Below are 24,648 nucleotides of genomic sequence, written 5' to 3' on the forward strand. Positions count from 1 at the left end.
CAGGCCGTGACCGAAACCTTACAACAATGTTTGAAGATTTTAAAACGGCTAGGGTTTTACAACATTGTGTCCTTCAACTCTGTCTATGTAACTGGGAGTTAATAATTCCATTTCATTTATTATAAATGTAGAACAAGGCTTCGGTTGTAAAGAGCTTTTAGTATTAAATGAAACTAAAATAAATCGCAGGCAGTTAACGCGTGTCTTGTATTTTTAAATATTTGGGTTTATTATACTCGTAAAGTTACTCATCGCTCATAATTAGATGTTACAACATGGAATAAAACGTAATAGTAAGAAAGATATAAAATAGTTCTTAAATAAGTATTATTTGTTATTTTAAAACTCAAATATATACGTACTTAATCTGTAAAAAACATATTGTGAATGTAATTCAGGAAGGCTTTTTATTTATATTACAAATTTTTCTTTTTCTATATCTAGTAATCATGATTTTTGCATGACTATTTATTTCATTTTGTTGCATATTCGTTACGAATTCGCCGCCGACCGGAGCCGATATAAATGTGAACGAACTTTTTATGGTGTTAAATACGTGACTTAATTAGGTTTCGTGACATTCAAATTGATATTGTTAACGTTCAATGTCAACAATACTCGTATAATGAGACAATTTACTGCGATAAAACTGAGTCGAATCGCTCGACCGTGCGTGGATGCGGCTTGTGGACAATATTTTGTTTTTATTATGATGTTTAGAAAAAAACTTACGATATAAATAGATGTTATAAAAAGTTTTGAATAACAACACTCACAACTGAGATTAATATTTTTGACTACATTTCAACGTTCTTTCATATGTTACCTGACTGTCACTATAGGAGTGTGCCTTTGATCGTATGTAAATTCACTAATTCTAACATGCAAAAATCATGTTTTCGATGCAATTGTTTTTCGATTGTGGTTTAACAGCTATAAATCAGAAACACGATATTGTTGCTTAAAACAACTAAAAACAATAAAAATCTGGGAACTTTTGTAAATACTGAGAAAAGAGAACATTTAAAATTTATTTGTTTCTTTGTAAAACGTAAATATCAAAGTGTAATGCGTAATCGAAGTGCCGTCGTGACGTAAACGGCGCGAACCAGTCGGAGTGCGTTATGTTTACATCAGTGAAAGTGGTCGAACCGGTGACCGACGCGACTTTGCTTTTGGTCACAGTGTATATGAGCCAGTAGACCAATTCAGCCAGTTTTACTGTTATTAGGTAGCGTGGGCAGCGATGATGAGCTCACGCGCTAATCATGTTCTTTTAAAAATGGTGATTGATGTAAAAAAAAATAACATTCGCCATATCATGTATTGCTTCTATGTATGTTTATATACATGTTTGCTCCCGATTGTTGTTCAATCCTCATTACATATTTTAATATGGAAGACTGTAATATGATTTCTTGCTAAGTTATAAAAGTTATGAAAAATTATTTTGTTTCTTATTACGTCGTTGTACGACTACGACTACTTACGACTTCAGCAAGCGGAAACATTCTAAGCAATGCCTTTTTGCGTGTGAAATGTGCTCATCCAAAGTCCGGTTGTGCTGAGTGGCCGGCGGTCATTGAACGAACGCCCACATCATGTTGTTTGATTTATATTATTCCCTTTTTGAGTGAAGGCTTTATAACCGAAACGTTTTCCCTCTCAAGTGGCTCTGCTGTTAAAAATACACTATGGTTTTGATGTTTTCTTTTAATGGTACATACATATACATGTGTAACGAATGTTTATTGCGTTGTAAGTTTTGAAGGGATATGTAATTAACTAAATTTTCAGTACCAGCGGATGTTCGCTAATTTAATTAAAGTTATTACTTTTATATTAGTCTTATGAAATGACATATGAAGTCGGTTGCCGCCAGTGTTGGTGAGGCGATCGCTGCGGGCCACCTGGCTTGCGCAACGGGACGTAGAAATAAATTTACCCGCTGTAGACTTACGAAACCCTCGCGCGTCACACGCCACCTCGGATTAACAAGTGTTGCTAGAAATACAAACAAATTAATTGGGTTTAGGTCAAGAGGCTTATGTTTGTAATGGAAATGAACGGGTTTGTGTATACACTGTTTCGTACATGCTGTATGGATTGAAGGTTTTGAATTCAAATATTTTAAGACAGTAAGTGCGATAAAGATTATAAAATAAATCATAATAAGACCTTTGAAAATGGAAAATGTACTTGCGGGGTTTTTGTAATGTTTTACTGCGGTTTTAGTTGAACGATTTCGGTCCAAAGTATTGACTGTAAATTTATAAATCAGACATGAATTATTCAATTAAAACACAAATCAAATATAGCTATAATTCACAACTAAGAGATACTTATAACTTTTATTTCAATAAAATTCTGAAAGCTCAATTTAATACATCGAGATAATTATATTTTAACAAAATTAATTGTAGTGTGTTAGTTTTCCACAATAACGACAAGCGAGTAATTTTCTAGTGAGTGATATTTTAATCGGTTTTTCTAAGAACGAATAATCTCTTGTAATCGATTGTTGTTTTAACTGAAGACCTTCGCCCTTCCGTGAGTTGTTTATGAGTATCATTATTTTTAAATCGAACTAAGGTTTTTAAATAACGATAGCTGGCGCTCTTGACTATTTGTTATTACAAGATACGTACTCTTAGACGTACAGTTGTTAATTTTTAGTAGAAGGACGTAATAGAGTACGCGAGTGTCCGAAAATATGTTTCATTTTTGATTTTCTAAACTTTTAACATGAGGAGCAATAAAAGATATAAGAAGAAGAGTGTCTTCACTTTTACTTTCGTTCGTCAATGAATTAAATAATATGTTGCTGTTTCGGTCATTTCACATTCTTGATGCTGGGTTGTTGAAGTGTCCATTTATCATTACCTAGTAATTCATTAGTGTTAGGTGGACCGAAGTTTCAATGAAGTAAAATTCAAGTTCTGAAACACATTTTATGAAGTTATCGAACCAATATCACTAACGAATGGTTAAATGTAGTTGGGAAATCGGCCATTAGCATAGAGGAAAAAGATGATACAAATATTTCAATTCGCATTTCCAGGAACTATTGATTTGTATATGTTTTCTTAAATGATTCACAAGATGAAATACCCCAGTTAGTCTACTCTACATCGCAATAAAAACATTTTAAGTGTTCTCATCTTTAAAAATAAACAGGTTGGTGTTTCTTTAGGACAGGGGAAAACATTTATGTTACAAATTCTGCAAATCTTTGAAATAATTCCTTGTCAATATATAAATATTGTTCAATATTTATTGAACAGCTATAAATATGTAGTTCTATCTTAAAAATTTGTATAGAAATTGTGGTGTTTATAAGAAAAACTGTTTGTTCTAGGTACGGGTACCTTCGGGCGAGTGTGCTTATGCCGGGACAAGGCAGCGGACGAGTACCTGGCGATGAAGATACTGTCCATGGCCGACGTAATTCGCCTCAAGCAAGTCGATCATGTCATGAACGAGAAAAACATACTCGCTGAAGTTAATCACCCCTTTGTCGTTAATCTGTAAGTATGCCTTTGTTTTACACTTTGTTTAAAAAATATAATGATTTAGGGGGTTCTTCTTATCGTGTTGTATAACAATAAGGTGGCAAACGAGCAAGCTGCCACCTAAGCCCACCGAAATGGCGAAGCCACCACTGCCTACAGACATCATCAATTGCAGATGTGTTGCCTACCCTAAATCAACGGAAGAGTAGACGCACATAAAGATACTATTTCCCCTTCCTATGTGTCACCTCCACCAATCCACTTTCCCATCCAATCCTTTCCTTATTAGAAAAGGGTGAAACGGGAAAGGGACTAAAATTGGGCCACCGGAACCACACTCATCAGACGAAACGCGGAATTGCTACCATTTCATGCTTGTCTTCTGTGTGGTCGTGGTATTACACCGGGCGAGCCGACCCTTTCGTGCGAAGATGTTAAAGCGGGCTTTACCGCTGTTAAAGATAATTATGGAGATATAATTTCTATAGGCGTCATGGCAGTGTTATTTTAGTAGACTACCATGTTTGTTGTGACTGCAACATGTCGCGCTGGGCACGTGTCACGTCAATCGTGCGTAGTGTGCGGTGTGCCGTGTGCCGAGTGCGCAGGAAGTGCCGGCGCGACGCCAAACATTTCTATTTTGTATATTTGTTATGTCTACCATCGAACATGTCATAAAATGATAGCTAGGGTACTTATCATTTATATTAAATGATTATTGCCTTCTATCTATACGATTAAAACTAAATGTTTGTCACCTACGCGCTTGTTAGAATCGTACTCAGATTCAATAAGTAAATGCTACAACTACAGTAATTTAGAGAGTCAAACATCTAATTTAGTTTCAAGAATCATTTGAAGTTGTATGGGAATATATTAAATATGGACGTCTGTTAATAAATGAAAGTGACAGCTAACCATTTCCTTGTGAGGCAAACCTGGATATGAATAGAAACAACAAGCAACTTTATAAAGCATATATTCATTAATTCAATTAGTAAAACAACACAATATTATAGAGACCTCATAAATAGTATTAACCAATACAAATTATAAAATGCAATTTACATAATTGTCATGATTGACATTACTTGTCCAACAACCCATATATACTTTTATATACAAAATAGCTTTGTACAAATGGTAAGGTTATTACATTTATTTATTAAGAGGTATTACAGTGAATATAAAATAGGTTACTTAACTCTCCATGGTCAGGCCCATGGTCCGCTCCTCGAAAGTCCACTGGCTACACTGACTCCACGGAAGAGAGAGTGTTCTGACCGGAAGGGTCTTTTTATACCTCTTTTACATTTTAGCTGCCAGTACTAAACGTCACCACTACGAAGGTTAAATTAAGTATAACTAAACTATTTCACACGAAATACATAAATAGAAAATAATTATCATTTTATCTCAGTTGGTATTAAGTACCACATTTTAACATCAAAGGTTCTAATAAATAACACTATTTTGTCCTATCTATCACGCTCTTACATCATCTAACATAATGTTATAAATGCGAAATTTTAGATGGATGGCTGGATGTTTGTTAGAGTTTGCACCTTAAACTTCTGTAAGGATTTTGATGAAATTTGGCAAGTATGGAGAGGATAGACTGGAAGAACACATAGGCTACCTGCTTTTGTCTTTTTTTAATTCCACGCGGTCTAAGGCGCTGGCGAACGCAAGTTAGTAATATTTACATTTGATGAGCGTTTTTCCGACGCCGCACTTTGCGACTACGTATTTAAAAATTAAAAATGGCATGATTTCATTTCTAAATGTTTCCAACAATTAGGTTCGTGATATTCGAAGGCGTTATTTCAAAGTACGGTCAGCGTGTGAGTGTGACTATCAGAACTGTCGCGTGTCGCTGACAGCGGTCTGGCACAAGTCCGTGACAAGCTTTGCCACAGACATTTATTGGCGTATTGACAGCTATACTGTTGCAATGTCACATCATATCATTTCATACTTGTAGACAGCTTTGTTAGACACAAAGTTTAACTGGATGTTGCTTTATTTACTTTTGTTTTTGTTACATCTGACAGCTGTAATTTAGAAAAAACTATATAAATTGCGTCGTCCTGTACTCTGCAGCTTCGATTAGGCTAGAAAAACAGTTTTGAAATTATGTAATTACGACTTTTAGGTGATCTTGTTTAGGATAACGCAATGTCTATTAAGCCTATTTAGAAAATGTGAGTGTCATTGGAACTGTTAATGTAATATGTTGTTTGTCAGGCGATGGTGGACCCACGATGACTCCTGCCTGTACATGCTGTTCGAGTACGTGTGCGGCGGCGAGCTGTTCTCTTACCTGAGGAACGCTGGCAGATTCAGTAATAGCATAGGTAATTATTACTTTTTTCCTATACGTATTTTACATTTATCAAATATCTTGGACCTTGATCGACTGCTAAACAATGTCTAAAGCCCCGAGTTTGGTGATTTCGAACATGACTTTGCAGTAAATCTGAAAAGATTTGGAGCAGGTGGCCTGTTATAGTTTAAGAATAATGTTTTAAATAACAAAAATAATTACTTAAAACGTTTACTATTTAGTATGTAAATTAAACATTTAGTTAACATAAATGTATGTATTAAATTCAAGTAATGCATACATTTGCTTAAATGTAAATATACTCTCGATAAAAGTAGATAACAAGTAAACAATAAACTTTTTATACAACTTGATTTGTTTCTATAATGTCGCATCTAAGTGGACTACATTCGCTCGATTTGCAATTATAACATTTTAAATAATAATATAATAAATCTCTTAATTTCGTATATTGGTATATTTTTAAACATTTCAAATACATAAATCAAGTGCGCGTCCAATTTCTCTGCGCACGGTGATTTATTTAGCGACGTGATAGTTTTCAGGCGGTGCCAAGTGAGCGCGATTTGTCCAGCTAACACTTTATTCTGGTAACATTGGACTACATGTATTTGGCTCCGATTTGTGTTTTCACGTCGAATAATTGTTAGAAAAGTTTTTAAAACTCACATCGAAGCTTATCTTTGTCTGTAATAAAAATTGAATAACATTTTTTCTAACAAAGAAACTACGTTTATCAGAATTTATGATCTCGTTATGAGATTACTACACTTATATTATGTTTGATAGTTATTGTTTTTATAGACCTGTAAAAATCTGTAACAAGAACAAAAGCAACTGGAAAATTTTACTTGTTAATAAATCTTACGTTTTAAAACAATCGAGTTATGTAGTACTTTAGTTAATAAAGTACATGCAAGTAACAATTTATGTAAACAGGATTACAGTCGGAAATGCCATTGTGTGTCATTAGGATATGGAAGTGACCTTCCTGCAAATATAGGAATTTTAATAAAAAAAAAAAAAACAAAGAGTACAGTATGAAATCATTAGCAAATCGCTAACATTTTCGTATTACAGAAATTTAGGTGTATATTTTATTCTCGATAATCCATTATTTCAATGTTACAAGGAATAACTGCATAATTTATCCAAAATAGTTCCTTTTGATATAAACCAGACCTTCGACGTGTCCTTTTCGGATAGTGATTTAGGCGAGCGAACATTATTAATTTTCGTGTAAATCTACTCGAGATGGTATTTCTGGAGAAAGGACATAGAGTACCGAAATAGACGGTCAATGACGCGACGGCGGAGACTGGTCGGCTTCTGTGTCGGCCGCTCGCTGTTAATGTCTCAAATTGCAAACTCACTTTGGTATATCATAACAGATACGCGTTAATATTGTAAACTGTAGAGCCGGCCGCGCCAGACGACGCGACGCCTACTTCGCGTCCATCAAACTGCGCTATTTTTCAGTCGTTACCCACTAGATTTTATTCCATCTGGTTTTTACTGCGATATCAATTCATGCCGATCATTAAAATTGTTTATGGCTTTTTTATTGATATACTTTGTATAAATATGTATTGTTACGGATTCATAATATTGAACCGCAAACATAGTTTATGAGAGCGCCTGATGGAATGTCAGTACCGTAGCAGTCGACATATGCGACGCATCAACATAACTGTTGTTTACAAACTGCAGTATAACGCATAACTCATCAATAGCAGAGGTGCAATTATAATTGCGTTATACTATTTCGCATTAATATTCACATGAATTTTTAGTCTATCTCTGTGAATCTATCGTCTATTTGATATCCGTGAGCAATGAGCATAAATGATACTATAGGGTCGAATCAGGGTTGCTTCCCAGATAAATTTGCTGTTTACCATTTTGCCGTTTCCTGTCATTTGTAAGCATTTGGAATGCAGGACCTTGTGTTTAAATGCATTGAGGTAATTTATGTCTACTACGCTAGTCAGATTATTTATTATGCATCTTACTAATATTATAAATGCGAAAGTTTAGATGGATGTATGGATGGATGCTTGTTAGTGTTTGTAGCCTAAACGGCTGAACGGATCTCGATGAAATTTGTTTGGAAGGATACAGGCTACTAACTTTTGTTTTTTGAACTCGGCGATAGCTAGTGGGCTATAAATGCCTCTAAATAAATTGCATGTATCGAAAGCTAAGGGTAATCGTTGTTTACTGAAATGCCATTGGGCGTAAATTAAAAATCAATCTGCTTCCGCTTGATAATTGCTCGAAGTACGTCATTGTCAACTTATAAACCCACACGTACGGTACGCATTGACGCAGATGAATCCCAAACGACTTTGAATTGAAACAAAAACATTATTCATCTGAGGTCGCTAGTTTTAAAACATTGAGGTGATTCATAATTTCAATATGAAAATTTTGATTTTCTAGCCTTGCTAATATGATAAAATACTGACTCTTATTATCTAAATGTCTTATTTCTTTTTTCTATAAGTCTAAGGGACTGTTCCACTACTGGCTGATAGAAGCTCAGATAGTTTAAGTTTGACGTCACTGTCAGATAAGAGAACAAAATCCGATATTTCCGTCACATACATATTTTACACTGTGAATTGTTATCAGACAATTTACAATTTGATGGAACAGGCCCTAATACTCTTAACCATATAAGTTGATATTAGTGATATATTTAAAAAAAAAATTGTAAACGATACACGTTTCCACGAGTTTGTTAATTTAGAGATAGTAAAATTTTAAGGAATACGTATTTACTAACGGAACTAAAAGTAATAAACATACATCGAGCATGTTACGACAAATACCAAATGGCATCGGGCGGATCTTCAAGTGGGTTATGTCTTCCGGTAATTGCAGCGTTTAAAGTGTTGGGCTCTTAAATGAATTTTACTTTCATAAATGTTTTTATGATTATTAACCAGATTGTAGCTGTAACATACGACGCAATTAAAATACGTTATACAAATGATGTTTAAATAATAGTAAGGATTCGCAATTAAAGAACCATTCTTGTTTATTAACAATTTAATTAATAAATCTAATTACACTAAGTAGGAAATTATTACATTTTTCATATGTTTAAACATCTGGGAATCAATTAAATAAACTCTAGGGCATATTTTAGTAACATCTGTCTAATGTTTTTTACATTTTGATTTTGCATATTTGTAGGCGATAAAGTTGTCCGTGGCACGAGGCAAGATCGCTATTCTCTCAGCACATTGCATCAGAGTGTTGGCTGATAACATGAGCAAATGTAACTCGTAGGTGCCAATGTCAAGATAAGCTAAAAAATGGCATACTGATTGAGAGTTCTTTGCCTTTTTGACTTCTCGTCAATGAAATATGATGGATAGCTAGTGTTTATCTTATTTTACTTATATAAATTTAAAGAGTTACCAATATAAGAAAACATTCTTAAATATCTTAAAGTGCTACATTGAAGATGTTCAAATTGAATATATTGTAAAGACATAATTTGTACTTGACTGACATATGAAGAGACTTTCTCTCAAATAATGAATAAATCAGTAAAACTTGAATTAAATTTCTATAAATCCAAAGTATTGATATTACTAGTCGGGTTATATCCGGAGTTACTCGATGCATAGGAAATACATTTACAGTAGCAAGAGGCCAGCGAAGTAATTGAAAGTTTCTTGTTTTCATATTTCTACACAATCAAAATAATAATGAATTAGATTAGTGTGTAGTAGATTTATGTGAAATCCGACAACAGTCTGTTAATATCCGACAATACAATTAAGATAACACATCCGACTATTTTCGGATATATCATATTTGATAAATTTAAATCTACAGTAAGTAACTGCGCGAGTAACCTTTAAATGTCTTTGAGTATGTCAGCTAAAAGTATGAGTTTTGACAAGTTCTTTCTAAATAATCTCTCTGATTTATGTCATTTGGTGTTATATAAATAATCAGAACGCTTTATAAATGAAGGTTCACGTGTATGGAGCTGGAGTGAATGATTCAGCAGGCGGTGGGCAGTGGGCGGTGTAACCTCGGCTGCTATGGAAGCGTCGCATGACATCATTTTTCTCGACGATGTCTAGGATACATTCGAATACCTAAATATATATGTTTACGTATACAATAACACTAAAATAAAACACGACTCAGTTAAAAATCATATCCGATGTAAAGGCAACATTCATCGCCACGGATATGAATCAAAATGTCTTTTGAAAGACTGATACAGATCATTGATATTTTAATTTGAAACATAAAGTGAAACACAAACCCTACAGATAAAGAATTGCCGTTACTTAAAACATTTTACACTGTTTATTAACAAGTGAGTGTAGTAAAAAAAAACAAAATGATGTCTATTTAATGATTGCACAATATGTGTCCAAATTTACGTAGTAAAAAAGTTGAAAAGTAATTTATTGAATTCAGCATATTTTTATCGGCGAATACATTCGTCACACTCGTATTGAAGGACGAAATTCCATTTGAAAATCGAATGAACAATTTTACACGACTGCGAATGTTGATTGCTTTCAGCTCGAATAATTCAATCGAGTGTTTTGTGAATTCATTTACGTCACCTCACATCGGAGCTTTCCCGCGGCGCCGTCGCCCTCGTAGACAAACGCTACTAATAATAAGATACAAAGTGACGCGCGAGCACTCAGACGCCTCGCTAATTTACTTTGAATTTATGAACACTAAAATAAATACGATATCTTGATTTGTACCAATTGATACAGTTCCAGTCTCCTTAATCCATATAATAGTAATCCCTTGTCAGTATACGATAGCAATTCTATAATACAAGATGTCGTTCAGAAACATTTCCGCGTGAAGCTTGCGGAAAATATTCACGTGCCAAATATATTTTTGACAACGTTGTAAGAGTTAGTAAATTACTTGGAACAATATTGTTTAGAGCACGTCATTGGATATTATTCTGACTAAAGTGAACGATCCCAGTGTATAAATTAGTTGCGAAAAAGTGAGTCGAGAAAAAAGTGTTCAGTCAAGCTCGCTTCGGGTGCACTGCAATGCCTTATTCCGCATAGAGATACGCAGTTCTTTAAAATAACATCAAACAATATACATTCATGTATAAGAATAATTTTTTTTTATAATTTCACTTGTAAGTTAAATGTCCGTAATGTTAAATGAGGTCGAAAGTCAAAAATTTTAGTTAAGGTTAAAAGTTAATTCTTTGTTGCAGGTAACTTTTACGCGGCAGAGATCGTATCGGCGCTAGAGTACCTACATGCGAGAAACATCGTGTACCGAGACCTTAAACCTGAGAACCTGTTGCTAGCTAAAGATGGACATTTGAAGATAACCGATTTTGGCTTCGCAAAGAAACTAACAGATCGGACATGGACGTTATGTGGAACACCGGAGTACTTGGCACCTGAGATTATACAGAGCAAGGGGCACAATAAAGCTGTTGACTGGTGGGCATTAGGTTGGTATATTTAAATAATACATTACTAATTTACGATGCCGTTATCATCAATGTCAAGCACAAGGGGTCTTAATATTGATATTATATGAATAAACGTGATACTAAGAAACTTACAAACACATAACGAATCAAATAGGTGTTGGAAAAGCGGATAAAGGTTGCAGTTGCTTGTAAATGCTGTAACTGATCGAAACGATATGTAAAAGCTAGATTCAGTTAGAACCGGGTCCGTTAAATTGACTTTAGTTACAATGTTATTGCTACCTAGTTTCAATGATATTAGCAATATATTTTATAGCCATGTTAAATTTTACTAACTTTATATGTAAATGTTACAAACATTCATGTGAATAGGGAAAGGAGTTTTAAATGTCTTTCATTTATATTTTACGACGAAATGGATACTGTGTGAAAGTGAAATATTTTTGAATAAATCTTCAAATGTACGTATGCCTGTTGATATTTTTAAACTTTGTTATTTTAATCCGCTTTTCAGTTCCGGGAAGTTTAATGAACGTGTCTTTTTTAAGCTTTTAAAGTTTCGACCTATTTGGCAACTTGTTGCGTTTGGTTGCCAAACTTAAAATTACCATGTCGATGATGTGACAGCTTGTCGGTAAAACAGTATTCCTTTATTTACTTGTCCGATTTTCACCTGGTATCTATCCTATAGGATATATTTAGGTCTTACTACTCGTTACACACACCACATGCGATGAACGAGTAAAAGTTGGTTAGAATGTTCCTTAAGGAAAACAAATTTTATTTGAGTTTTATGTTAAACATGTTTTTACGACTATATTTTAAGAGTAAAGTAGGTTGATTTTCATTTGATGTTTTCATTGTCGATTTATTTGGATGCCCGCATCAGTCGAGTCACGCGATTTTCGTTTTTAAATCGAAGGTCGAAATCATTTTTATCGCTTTTTTATTCGATAACGCGTTTATTTTTTTTCTCTTCTTGTTTCAATACAACTGGCTTAGTGACTTGTTTGTTTCTGTAGATTTTGGCTGCGATAGCCAAGGGTATATTTACTTAGGTCATTGTATCTTGTGTTTAAAAAAAAACTCGTCTTGTTAATTGTGGAATTTAATGAAAAATAAAAACAAAAATAAGTATGGGCAAACCACTGATCAAAAAGTAACAGAAACTCATCAACAATTAAAATACAAACAAATAAAAATCAATCAAAAAAATTGGGACCCACCTGCAAGCATTACCTTTCGGATAAAAAAAGAATTATCAAAATCGGTCCACTAGCGGCGGAGTTATGCCGTAACACACATAAAAAAAAAACATATTGACGAATTGAGTACCTCCTTCTTTTGGGAAGTCGGTCAAAAATTAGAAACTATCTGTGATATATTTATAATTAATTCCATTGTAGTAGACGATATCATTATAACTGTTTGCGAAGGGTTTGTTGTTTGTTGTCTCAACTCGGGCTGAGAACGTGGTGACATATAAATGTTATGTTTACATTACAATTATTTAATGTTCAGGTGATATATGAGCTTGTCCATTGCACAAATTCGCTAGAGCGTGCCAAAGTTATAATTGCGCCTAGATATAATTTATGGGTGCAGGGCTTGCGACGCCCTACGTTTCGTGAACTGCCATTGAGCTGCATTTACAAGCACCTGCTAAAATCTTTGTGAACTATGAAACAGTTATGCTACCATGTCATGTAATTTTACTATTTAATTCTCTTTTCATTATATCTGTATTTTACCTAACAATATCGGGAGTTAAGAGACAACAAAAAAATAAGTTAGTAAGATAACATACTCTATCTGGTGTATTCTCTATAACCCTATTTACTTGACCTGTATCAGTATCATATTTATGAAAATCGGTTGAAATAATAATGGTTCGCTAAATCAATCGCAAATTATTATTAACTTTAAAAACATAATTATTTGTAGAATTTCTAAGGGAAGCAGCGAGCAAAGGCTAATGATAATAATAGTTAATTAAATCTTCAATGTTTGTTTATGAGTTTCTCAAATCATCCACACTTTCGTCTTTAACGTGTATCGAATTTATCATATTGTATTTATTTTTTCGAATTATACGCGAATAATGTATGAAATATTTGTATTAAAGTGATGTGTATCTTTTTCCAGGTGTGCTTATTTATGAAATGTTAGTCGGCTACCCGCCTTTTTACGATGACAACCCGTTTGGCATATATGAGAAAATCCTTAACGGTCGAGTTGATTGGCCGCGCCACCTCGACCCCATTGCCAAGGACCTTATCAAGAAGCTCTTAGTGCAAGACAGAACAAAAAGGCTCGGAAATATGAAGGTTGGTTTCATACACATAATTCGCTGTAGAAATATTTAATTCGAGATCTCAAATAACCAAACTTCTCAGCTAAACAAATTAAACAAACACATCGACCTGTTGCACTTCCGATCCATCCATCGGCCGCGCGTTTTATTTTAATCACTGTCTTAATTTCTTATATTTCAAACATTGTTTGCGTCTTGTCTGCATTTATCTTCATTATTTTACAAAATAATAATGCAATCGTTACATTTGAAATATCGCATAAGTTTCTTAGTTCTTTTTTCCATAACATCACCCTAATTATGGCCAGTATTATATTATTTGTAAGAACTTTCATCGTTTTTTTTAATAACGAAGACAAAGCACTGAAATCTTTTTTTTTTATAATTTCAAATGTTTGCTTTTTATTTGGTCTAAAATAATATTTGTTGAAAGAACATTTGCGTCTTTTCCCCAAAGTCTTTGGCTGTTGTCCAGAAACTCCATAATTAGCATCTGATGTTGCGCTCGACAACTTCCATGTTGAAGAGTGGTTCGTTTTCATTTCTAATGTTGTTAGTCCAACTATTTGGTTAACAACTAGCCTGATTGCGGCACGCGATTACTTAAGTAGCGTGTTGTCGGAATGTTGGTAGTAATGAAATTAGAACAAAGAGTATAAATACCAGTTTATTGAAGCGACTAATTTTTAAAGACAACAAAAACTTTTATCAGTATAATTTACGTTTAATTAATATCTTAGGAAGTATTGGAATCTGTTAAGAGTAAACGATATAAATTTTAGCCGTCCACTGTTACTGTATTTCATGTGGTCAAGAAAGGTAACATGAGAACCCATTTCATTACCATGACATTGTACCTTATTACATTGACAATGAAAAACACTGAGAGCTAAATTATGTATTTAAATAGGGAGAATGAGGACCGATCGAAAATATGCGATGATATTTGACATTTGAGGTTGAATAAGATATCCGGATTGCAATTTACATCGCAGTTTGAGTCTAACGCCATTTTCATTCGCCTCTTTTCATACAAAAGTTTCAAGTGCAGAAGAAATGCCACATTAACCGTTAAGTTGTAAAAGTTTCTCTAGTCGAGAATTTTGTGTCACAAGTTTCACGTGCGAGAGTGCGACATATGTACAGTACGCGACATTTCTGGGTAATACAGCACAGAGAGATTTCCACAGGGGAATGTTTGTCGTTAACGAGCACCGTTTCTAGCTATTGGGTTTTCACCGAGCTTTTTGCTGGTAAAGCGACGACGTGCACATGTTTAGAAAGCAATCGGTCTGGTGGACGGCGGTCACATCAAATCCATCCACGGTAGTGACTGATTGATTACAAACCCCACGGAAATTCTCCTTACATTAGAAGAGCTTAGTTATATTACCTTAATTTTTTTAAAGGGCTAACTTTCATGAATCAATCTTATCCAAACAGTATTATTTTAAGTTTGACCCACGATTAAAATTCACAAATTTTGTTTAACCACTGTACAAATACACCTAAGTCGAAAAGCGTCACATCTTTGTTATCGTGCAAACGAACTCTTCTTTGAGTGTCGTATTTTTGGGTCGAAAGAAACCTTACAGATTGCCCAATGCAAGTCGTCTCAGAAATCGGGGTCTACGGAGATAACTCTCACATGCTAGCCGATTTATGTCCGCTTAATCATTTCGAAATGCGTCTCCGCTTTGTACAATAATAATTTGCTTCTTTGATGTTTATTCTGGTAACGACACACATAAAATGGTTAGTTTAATGTTTGTTTTACTTATGAAATAATAATTCGTTTTATAGTTACAACCGTTTTAAGGTTTAATTTATGTTAATTCTACACGGGAAAATTTCGATCTAATTAATATTTTATTTTATTGCCTTCCAAAGGTAACCTACATCTGTAAACTGCAAATAAAACTAGTTTATGTTTCACGTATCTATTATATCGCATATTTTATGTACTAAGTACTAAGATGACTATGCGCAATCCCGCAATGTTGCAGATGTGCGTTATATCACGAAACAACAAAACCCGTTGCGTAACTGTACTGTATAACTGGTCGAACAGCTTACCGTCAGAGTTTCTAGTGCGGTAACTATTGTTGAACAGGTGCTAATGTCCTGTATTGTCCCAAAGCTATGGTGTACCTACTTGCATGTTGGATCGCATATTTATTGTACCAGAATAAAGTATGAGAAAAATTTTACAGGGGCTAATTTCCAATTGTTTTAACTTCAAAAACAGTTACATTTAGTCGACTACGTTAAATTATAATTTAGAAGCGGGCAATAGTTACATCAGCGTGAGTGTAACAATAATTCAGTCCGAACGATCGCAGCCCTCGCGCCATTAAACGATGCCGGTAAAACGAAGTAACTACCAATCAATCAAGCCAAAGGAATTGCGTAAAATGTGCGCTTGCGCAACCGACGGATTCGGAAATGTAGCGCTCAACTTTAAACATAACAATTTACGACGCCCAGCCGCTAACGAACGTCGCAAATGCCAATAATAACAGACTGCACTCTACCTAAACATTATTAACTGCGCTTTTGTGCTAATAAATAAATTCAATATGCATTGGCATAATAGAAACCTAAATTCAATCTAAATACATTTATGTTTTAGTTCATTTCATGTCAAACATGGGTATATAGTAAACTTAACATTGCATAAAATGAAATATGAAAAATGTAATAGAAAACAGATGTCAACTATCGTTTAAGTATGTAAATCGGTCGTACATTAGTTTTCACCAGAGCTTATTTGCTGCGTAACTAACAAGTTGGCAAGTCAGATGAGATATGAGCGACTAATGGTTGCCCATTCACTTCTGGCATTATGATAAAATATTGCTTATATAATATGGCTACTTTGATTCATTGAACAAATTAACGAATAAGTATATGAGCTATTGTAACGATTTCGGAAAAACAAATCAATCTCTTACGCAGTCTTTATATTTTCTTAGTAAAATGTGAATAAAACCCAAGTTGATGTTAATGTTTATTGTTTTGAACTAACTGCTGCATTCCGAATAGTCAAATAGTTATTGACGTAAATAATAAACAGGCAAATAAATATAATTTAAATACGTTAAAGCTCAGATATATTTCAGTAGGTTTACCATAATGAAATAGGAATAAAAATAATCCATAACATTTATATTTATCAGACATGTGGTGTACGAAATGCAGAAACTTTTGTTATAAATAGTTTTATTAAAAAAGTGTAACAGCTGAAATGTTTGCGATAGTTAGACAATATCAAATAAACAGTCTTTGTTTTGGTTACAGTGCGGATCTGAAGACGTTAAAAGGCACAGGTGGTTCAAGCATTTGGACTGGGCGGACGTGTTCATGAAGAAATTACAGGTAACTTGAAACTTGATTGCTTACTAATTTATTTTATTTATATTTAGTAGTTTACTACGCGGTATTTTATTAAACTTGCGCATGACATAAGTGAGAGGCGCATCGCACTCTAGACTTATAATGTATTAACTGTAAACATTGTGTTTTGCCTTTGTTTTCAGCCGCCAATAATGCCTACGGTGTCGTACGAAGGAGACACATCTAATTTCGATGAGTACCCCGAGACGGATTGGAAAGCGGCGCGTGCGCTCGACCCGGACGAACTCAAACTCTTCTCTAACTTTTGATGCACTTACACAATAATTTAGATTTCGAATACTTTATAAATCTGTACTTTGTTGCAAACATTTACAGCCATTTGCCATTAGAGATAGAAATGGAAATTGGATATGTTTAAAGATGTTTTAACTTCTTTTGTTTTTTTCAAAAGTTGTTATTTTGCAAATTAATATATTAATTGTTTAGTAACTACTAACGTGTCTACGGTTTATACATTATTGTATGTGTAGAACAATATCAACTATGTTCCTTTTTGCATTAGATGTATTGTGTAGAAAAGAAAGGATTAAGTGATTTTTTAAATCTTTGTAACATATAGTTTGTTGTTAATTTGTCCATACACGGTTTACAATTTCAACATATACATACTGTACGAAATATTAAATTGCATTTAAACCTTTGAGAATACCAACAATAATCGAAATTTAAATAAATTTTCTGAAACAACAAACTTTAAATTATAAAGTGTGGTCCCCGTGAATGAAAACATAATCTTTGAGTTTTTTTTATTACATTAGGTACTTCTTTAAGAAATTAGCTAGTTGAATGAAAACAATCACTATAAATTTTATATCAATTTAAATAGATTATGACTATAACAATTCCAAGGCTTTCTAGTAAAATTTTAAGCGTTTATAATAGTTTTATCTTACGATTTACTTGGATTCTAATCCGTCGTTTGTGATTTTAAGAGTAGTATTACTTAAGTAGATTTAAGTTTGTAGTGTATAAGTATTTATTTGTTATTGTGGCTTATGGCATATTATCATTTAGTTATATAAATCATCCATCTTGCTTGCTGTTGGAGTATCCATTATATGTAAACAAATAATTTGAAACCTATTCCCACAAGACATCAAGCCAAAGCCAATGTAAAGATAACTTAGAGACTCAGTTTATGGTACACACTATACGTGGATTTATTACTAGCTAATATTTGTGAATATTAAGTTGTAATTTATGTCTCGCCATATTTTGTTTTCTGTGATCCTTTTAGTCACGATAACCCTGCGATGTATTCGATAAACTCGATGTTACAATACACAGCAAATCGATTGTACTAAAGCAAACGAAATATTAAATAATATTATAACAGGGTTTATAATATAAAATAGATTAAATCGATGTAAATATTCACGAAATAAATGTATTGTTTGAAAAATTCAAAGCCGTTTATTTTACCACACACATTGATTTGTGTTAAAGAAGTAATGAAAACTGAATGTTTATTATTATACAACGAATATGTTGAAGTTTTCTCGATGCTGACGTCAATATAATAAACAAAGCATACATTATTGCAGATTGCAGAGCGCTGGAACTCCGGCCTGGAAAGTTGGGCGAAACATTTTGATTAATGTCCCTATAACGTAAACTATTGATTTTTGAGATCGTGTAAACGCAACGGTTGGGATCGTCTAGATGTTGAAATTAATAAGTTTAGTTTAGTTTAATTTAGAGGCATCGTGGTGCACCTGTTATGCGTTTAACACACGGCACACAGTCCAGTTTATTTTACTAGCGCGAGCAGACAGCGCGCCGCCGCTTGCTTCGCGTATGTTTCAATTTGCTCGAAACCAGATACCACATCTGCGTACTGAGTTGACTCATTCATAGTTAATGCATTGCAATCTACAGGCTATATTTTATATTGAATAATGAATTATTTGAGCATTTACCTATGAAATATGGGATTTTGTTGCTTCTCTTGTACATTGCTGCATGGAAAAATACTTATGTATTCATGTTTCCTTTACTATGAAATAAAAATATGGGTTGCTTTTTTATGATATTAATATAACTAAGAAGTTTATGATCAAGTTGTGAAAGATTAGTATGTCATTGACACGAGCATATAATGAATACTGATAAAAAAACAAACAAACTTTGGAGAACATCTAATTGACATAATAACATGTAACTTAAACATTGAATTAAACATTTATTGAAATACATATCTTATTCGTAACCTCTACATGTAACTTTTTAACCAATTTATCAAGTGTAAACTAACTTTTATACAGTTACCCATTTAGTTATATTCCGCAGACATATACCTACAAATTATCGAATGTTCCAATATTGGTTACGTTACGTGGGCTATAGATAACTAATCAAAGATAAACAAAAAATTAAACACTACACAGTTTTAGTATGTGAGAGTGTGGTGTTGAGGGCGATCAGTTCCTCGATAAGGGAATTGTTATAAAACGAGATCATAAGAAATTTTATAAAATGTCAATACGACCTTTATCTAATGAACTGGCTGAAATAGCTCGTTTAGAACTATACGAGGAGCCGAATCGCGTCAGCAATGATATACAGCATATCAAAGATTGGTTGGCGAAGCAACCACATCTACGAGCTAGAACAGGTAAGTTAAAATAATAATTTCTCTAGAACATTGACTTAGCAAAACAGGACCGCCGCTAATCAAATGTTAATTAAACTACCCTTTGCATTTTCGGTTTGTTTTCATGTTTAGCTTTGCCTTGCCTCAGTTCCCTTTCCCAGCTGTTTTGTGTAGCAACTTAAGTGTTCCATTTTTTTTTTCAGATGACCAATGGTTGCTTGCGTTTCTCCGTGGATGCAAATTTAGCTTAGAAAGAACGAAGGAAAAATTAGACTTATACTATACAGTTCGTAACACAGCACCTGAATTTTACCGAATTAAACATACTGATCCGCTCTTCAATGAGATTCTGGAACTTGGGTAAATGTAAAAAAACTGTACTTCTTTATATTTAAATAAAGAAAAATAACAAGGGTCATACGCAATAAGCTAGTAGTAGAACTAGTAGATTTAACAGTGTTTTATGTGATTGAATGGAAGTTTAATAAAAATAAGTTATCTTTTCAGTTCGCTCATAGTATTACCGAAGTTAGCCAATGGAACAGCCCCGCGGGTTTCTATGATAAGACCCGGCAGTTACAATGCGGACAAATATGCAATCGCTGATGTAATATCAGTAAAAACTGTTCTAGATAAAGTAAGTATTGTAAAAAAAATTACTACCCAGAGTTTTCACTGTCGAAACATGTTCCAAAACATACATTCCTTTTATTCTTAGTTAAACAGAGACGAGGATAAAATGTTTTTGTTCAGGTTTTGAGACAGTAGACATTATATTGTAGTGTGAATTTATTTGTTAATATAAGTTAATACATGATATATTATGTATTTATTAAATTTAATTTAAGATTTTATTAATGGAAGACGACAACTTGGCGGTGGCCGGCAGCCAAACTATTTTGGATCTAGATAACGTCACAATGTCACATTTTTTGCAAATGACGCCGATGGTTATAAAAAAGATGGTGGTCGCAACACAGGTAAAACTTAAAGTTATTTCATACTCTGTTAAATGAAAATTTCTATATGTTCAATTTTTGTCAGATTACAAACACACATTATCAAAATATCGATAAATATGTTAATCACTAAGTAAATTAAATAACATCTTGGACGCCGCACATCAGGCCATCGGGAGACACCCTCACAAATCATTTTTTTACAATGTAAATTAGTTACTTAATCAAATTTGAATTTTGTTTAATTAATTGTGTACTTTCATGTTTATTTCAGGATGCTTTGCCCTTACGTATGAAAGGAACTCACTACTTAAATACTCCAACAGGATTTGAAACTATCTTCAACGCAATTAAAAGTTTATTGACAGCGAAAAATCAAAGTAGAGTAAGTAGATTAAAGAAATTTGAAATTGAGCTATGTATTTGCAAACATTTTTACCTTCATTATTTATCTCTTAGTTGTATGTGCACAATAAAAATTACGAGGAGATGTACAAGTATATTTCTAAAGATATATTGCCCGCTGAGTACGGAGGAGACGGAGGTACAATCAAGGAGATAACAGGTCAGTTATTTCACCAAACAAAGAAACCTTTCTCATGTTTATTTATTAATGCTAGTAAATTTAGAGTGGCGGTTCTTAATAATTGTCAACATTTGATGTTTTTCTACAGATTATTGGAAAAAGAAAGTGGAGGAGTACAGCGACTTCTTAGAGGCAGATTATCAGTACGGCACTGACGAGACCAAACGTCGCGGCAAGCCGAAGACCGCGGAAGACGTGTTCGGATTAGAAGGCTCCTTCAGGCAGCTGAAATTCGATTAGCATATCTTAAGAAAATTATTTGAATATGGAAAAATAATGCAGTTTTATATTTAAGTTAATAAATTACTTTGATTCTTTTTTTAATTTATTTCATAAGAGAATATATAATATGAACGTAAATTTTTAAAATATCCAAAATTACATTGGGACACGTAAGTTACATTATTGATTTTTATATGGATATACATAGATATCTAATCAATGATAAAAACCATATACAACTGCCGTAATCTACTGAAGTGTGCACTGGACAAATAGTTGCTTCTACTAGAAGACGTGTTTAATTGTAACTTTGTTAGAAAAAGGTTTAATATGCCTTTACGGCCGTTATCTACTGAACTAGCTGAAAAAGCTCGCTTGGAGCTTAACGAGGATCCAAATCGTATAAACGATGATCTGCAACATATGAAGGATTGGATAGCGAAGCAACCACATCTACGAGCAAGAACGGGTAAGTACTACTTAGAACTTTCCTGTCCATTTTATTTATTGCTATTAAGATTATTGACGATGCACTGAATATTTACATCATAAATTAATTGTAACAATGATCTATTGATTCTTTAATCAATCTGTTATAAGAAACTGTCTACTTAAATTACATTAATAAAGTTTCCTAATGTGTTTTTATTTTTCTTCTCAGATGATCAATGGCTGATAGCGTTTCTCCGCGGATGTAAATTTAGCTTAGAAAGAACAAAGGAGAAATTAGATTTATATTACTCTGTTCGTAACACGGCACCTGAATTTTATCGAATTAAACACACTGATCCTATATTTAATGAAATTCTGGAACTGGGGTATGTAACATTTAAAGGTTAGTAATTTTGACATTTAATGAAAAAGATAACATGTACCACAACGCTAATAATATATTGCAGATCGACAGTAATATTGCCAAAAGTAGCAAGTCCTGATGCACCTCGTATTTCAATTGTGAGACCTGGACAATACAATCCTGAAAAATATTCAATCGCCGATGTCTTGTCAGTCAACACTGTTATTGATAAGGCAAGTAAATAGAAAGTGTCATTGATCTGTTGTTATTGCGTTATTGAATTATATTTGTTAATGTAAACGATCTATTTTAGATATCATTAATGGAAGACGACAATATGGTGATAGCTGGTAACCAATTCATCTTGGATTTAGACAATGTCACAATGTCGCATCTCTTACAAATGACACCGATGACTATGAAAAAGATGGTCGTAGCTTCGCAGGTAGGTAATTTAGTCATTTCTTAGATGTTATAATACTTATTAGTTTTATCAGCACATGATTTTTTTTCTATGCTTATGATGCTGAGCAGTAGTGTAGTAACAACGAGTGATTACAGTCAATCTATATATTTCTGCTTGTAGATTAATCATTTTTAAATTATAAACGATAATTTCAGGACGCATTGCCCTTACGTATGAAGGGAGCTCATTATCTAAATACTCCAACAGGCTTCGAGACCGTGTTCAATGCAATGAAAAGTTTATTGAACACCAAGAATCAGAGCCGAGTAAGTTAAAATAAATGAGTGATAAGACAGTGTATATTACATATATTATAAATAGTTATACGCTTTCTGTATATCTCTAGCTCTACGTGCACAACAAAAACTACGAGGATATGTACAAATACATACCCAAGGAGATCTTGCCTGCAGAATACGGCGGTGATGGTGGTACTGTTAAGGAGATCACAGGTAATCAGTTTATGAAATTTTAGATGGGACATTGTAGATTATTTGATCAGACCTTAAGCATATAAATGGTCATGAGCCCAAACTTAACTTAATTTACAAATTAATTTTATAAGGGGCCGGTGTATCCGCGCCCACAAGGAAATTTGTTTTTCAAACCTTCATTTTACTTTTTAAAGGCATAGGAAATTATTGTCAATTTTTGTCATTTTTCTACAGACTATTGGAAAAAGAAAGTGGAGGAGTACAGCGATTTCTTGGAGACGGACTATCAGTACGGCACTGACGAGACCAAACGTCGCGGCAAGCCGAAGACCGCGGAGGACATGTTCGGATTAGACGGCTCCTTCAGGCAGCTGAATTTTGACTGATAATTTGGAAGGAAACATTATTGTTTTACATTTAAATAAAGTGATTTTTACATATTTTTTAAACATTTGTATTATTTTATGGAACACTCGTAGAAATTAAAAAAAAAATAGTATTTTAAAATTATCCAATTAGTTCATTAGCAGGTATCTTATGTAAGTCGATTATCGTCGTAGCTTATAAGATTACAACTCAAACTAGCAAGATTATGAAGAGGTAAATTAATTAAAAAAAAAAATAAGAACAGCATCGTTTCTTTTGAAATCACTTTAGACTAACAAGTTTATTACTAACAGCAGGATAATTTTAAAAAGGGTAATTTATCATGGGTGTTCGTGAACCTTTAATCAATGACTCATTGCTCCGTAGTTTATAAATATACAAACACAAACAACTGACGACTACACTGAATAAGTGACACTATACATCAAAGAAAGTGCAAAAAAACGTAGCATGTGCGTCACTGCTAACCGCTGAAGAATGAGTCTCAAAATTTAATTAATCTTTTAAGGACTAAATAAGATTTTTTTATATAAAAACGGTAATTTTATTTATTTTAATGACTACGTCTTATAAGATGTCTGATTTAAAGCACTTCCAGTTTTCGGAGTGCGTTGTCTCTTGAAGTTGATTTCCAACTCTAACAAACACTACATTATTGCAAACAAAATCTATAACTATTCTTAAAACTTACCTGTTGAATTTACTATTGAATCTGGTGATATCACTGGAACGATCATCATCATCAATCACCCGTAAATCCGTATTCCGTCTTCCGCATTTCGTTGTCTATTTCTAATCCATTTGTCTTACGTATCTATGATTTTATTAAACACTTAAAGCAATTTAATCAGTTGGTTATATTATAACGTATGACGTATTTAAATTCCCTCGACGAGACCTTTCGTTTTGAAACATTTTTAGTAAGTTCGATGTACTCATGACTATGACGCTACTTACGGTGTATCAAAATTCATTTTATCTACAAGTGCTGATATCTCATCCGATATTCCCGTGCGTAGTCTCATTATTCGACTAGTATACATGAAAAATATTTCGACATTTTATCTGAATAGGTGCACTGAAATAAAACAGTTAAACGAATTATTACATTAGTGTTTTAAAACATTTTTTATTTCATTTCGATATTTTAG

At 33.4% G+C, this 24,648-nt stretch overlaps 3 protein-coding genes across 3 annotated transcripts in view; all 3 read left to right on the top strand.

Moving 5' to 3' along the window:
* LOC106099629 (protein kinase DC2) overlaps positions 1-18,435 on the top strand; it is a 28,679-nt gene extending 10,244 nt beyond the window's left edge. Inside the window, exons 2-7 of the mRNA XM_013278225.1 lie at positions 3,359-3,527; positions 5,760-5,869; positions 11,096-11,341; positions 13,469-13,650; positions 16,938-17,015; positions 17,177-18,435. Coding sequence (XP_013133679.1) covers positions 3,359-3,527; positions 5,760-5,869; positions 11,096-11,341; positions 13,469-13,650; positions 16,938-17,015; positions 17,177-17,302 — 911 coding nt within the window. The 3' untranslated portion in view covers positions 17,303-18,435. The remainder of the gene's footprint in view (positions 1-3,358; positions 3,528-5,759; positions 5,870-11,095; positions 11,342-13,468; positions 13,651-16,937; positions 17,016-17,176) is intronic.
* A 1,026-nt stretch (positions 18,436-19,461) lies between these two features.
* On the top strand, positions 19,462-21,511 carry LOC106099915 (alpha-tocopherol transfer protein-like). The gene is made up of 7 exons (XM_013278608.1): positions 19,462-19,668; positions 19,851-20,007; positions 20,155-20,284; positions 20,496-20,627; positions 20,881-20,991; positions 21,066-21,171; positions 21,281-21,511. The coding sequence occupies exons 1-7, from the start codon at positions 19,530-19,532 to the stop codon at positions 21,430-21,432; spliced, it is 927 nt and encodes a 308-aa protein (XP_013134062.1). The 5' UTR covers positions 19,462-19,529; the 3' UTR covers positions 21,433-21,511.
* Positions 21,512-21,578: 67 nt separating this feature from the next.
* On the top strand, positions 21,579-23,533 carry LOC106099914 (clavesin-2-like). The gene is made up of 7 exons (XM_013278607.1): positions 21,579-21,883; positions 22,076-22,232; positions 22,314-22,443; positions 22,524-22,655; positions 22,832-22,942; positions 23,023-23,128; positions 23,345-23,533. Exons 1-7 carry the CDS (start codon positions 21,745-21,747, stop codon positions 23,494-23,496), a joined length of 927 nt encoding a protein of 308 aa, XP_013134061.1. The 5' UTR covers positions 21,579-21,744; the 3' UTR covers positions 23,497-23,533.
* The last annotated feature ends 1,115 nt before the right edge of the window (positions 23,534-24,648 follow it).

The sequence above is a fragment of the Papilio polytes genome, unplaced genomic scaffold (assembly GCF_000836215.1).
Source record: "Papilio polytes unplaced genomic scaffold, Ppol_1.0 DF824102.1, whole genome shotgun sequence".
Classification (NCBI taxonomy): Eukaryota; Metazoa; Arthropoda; class Insecta; order Lepidoptera; family Papilionidae; genus Papilio; species Papilio polytes.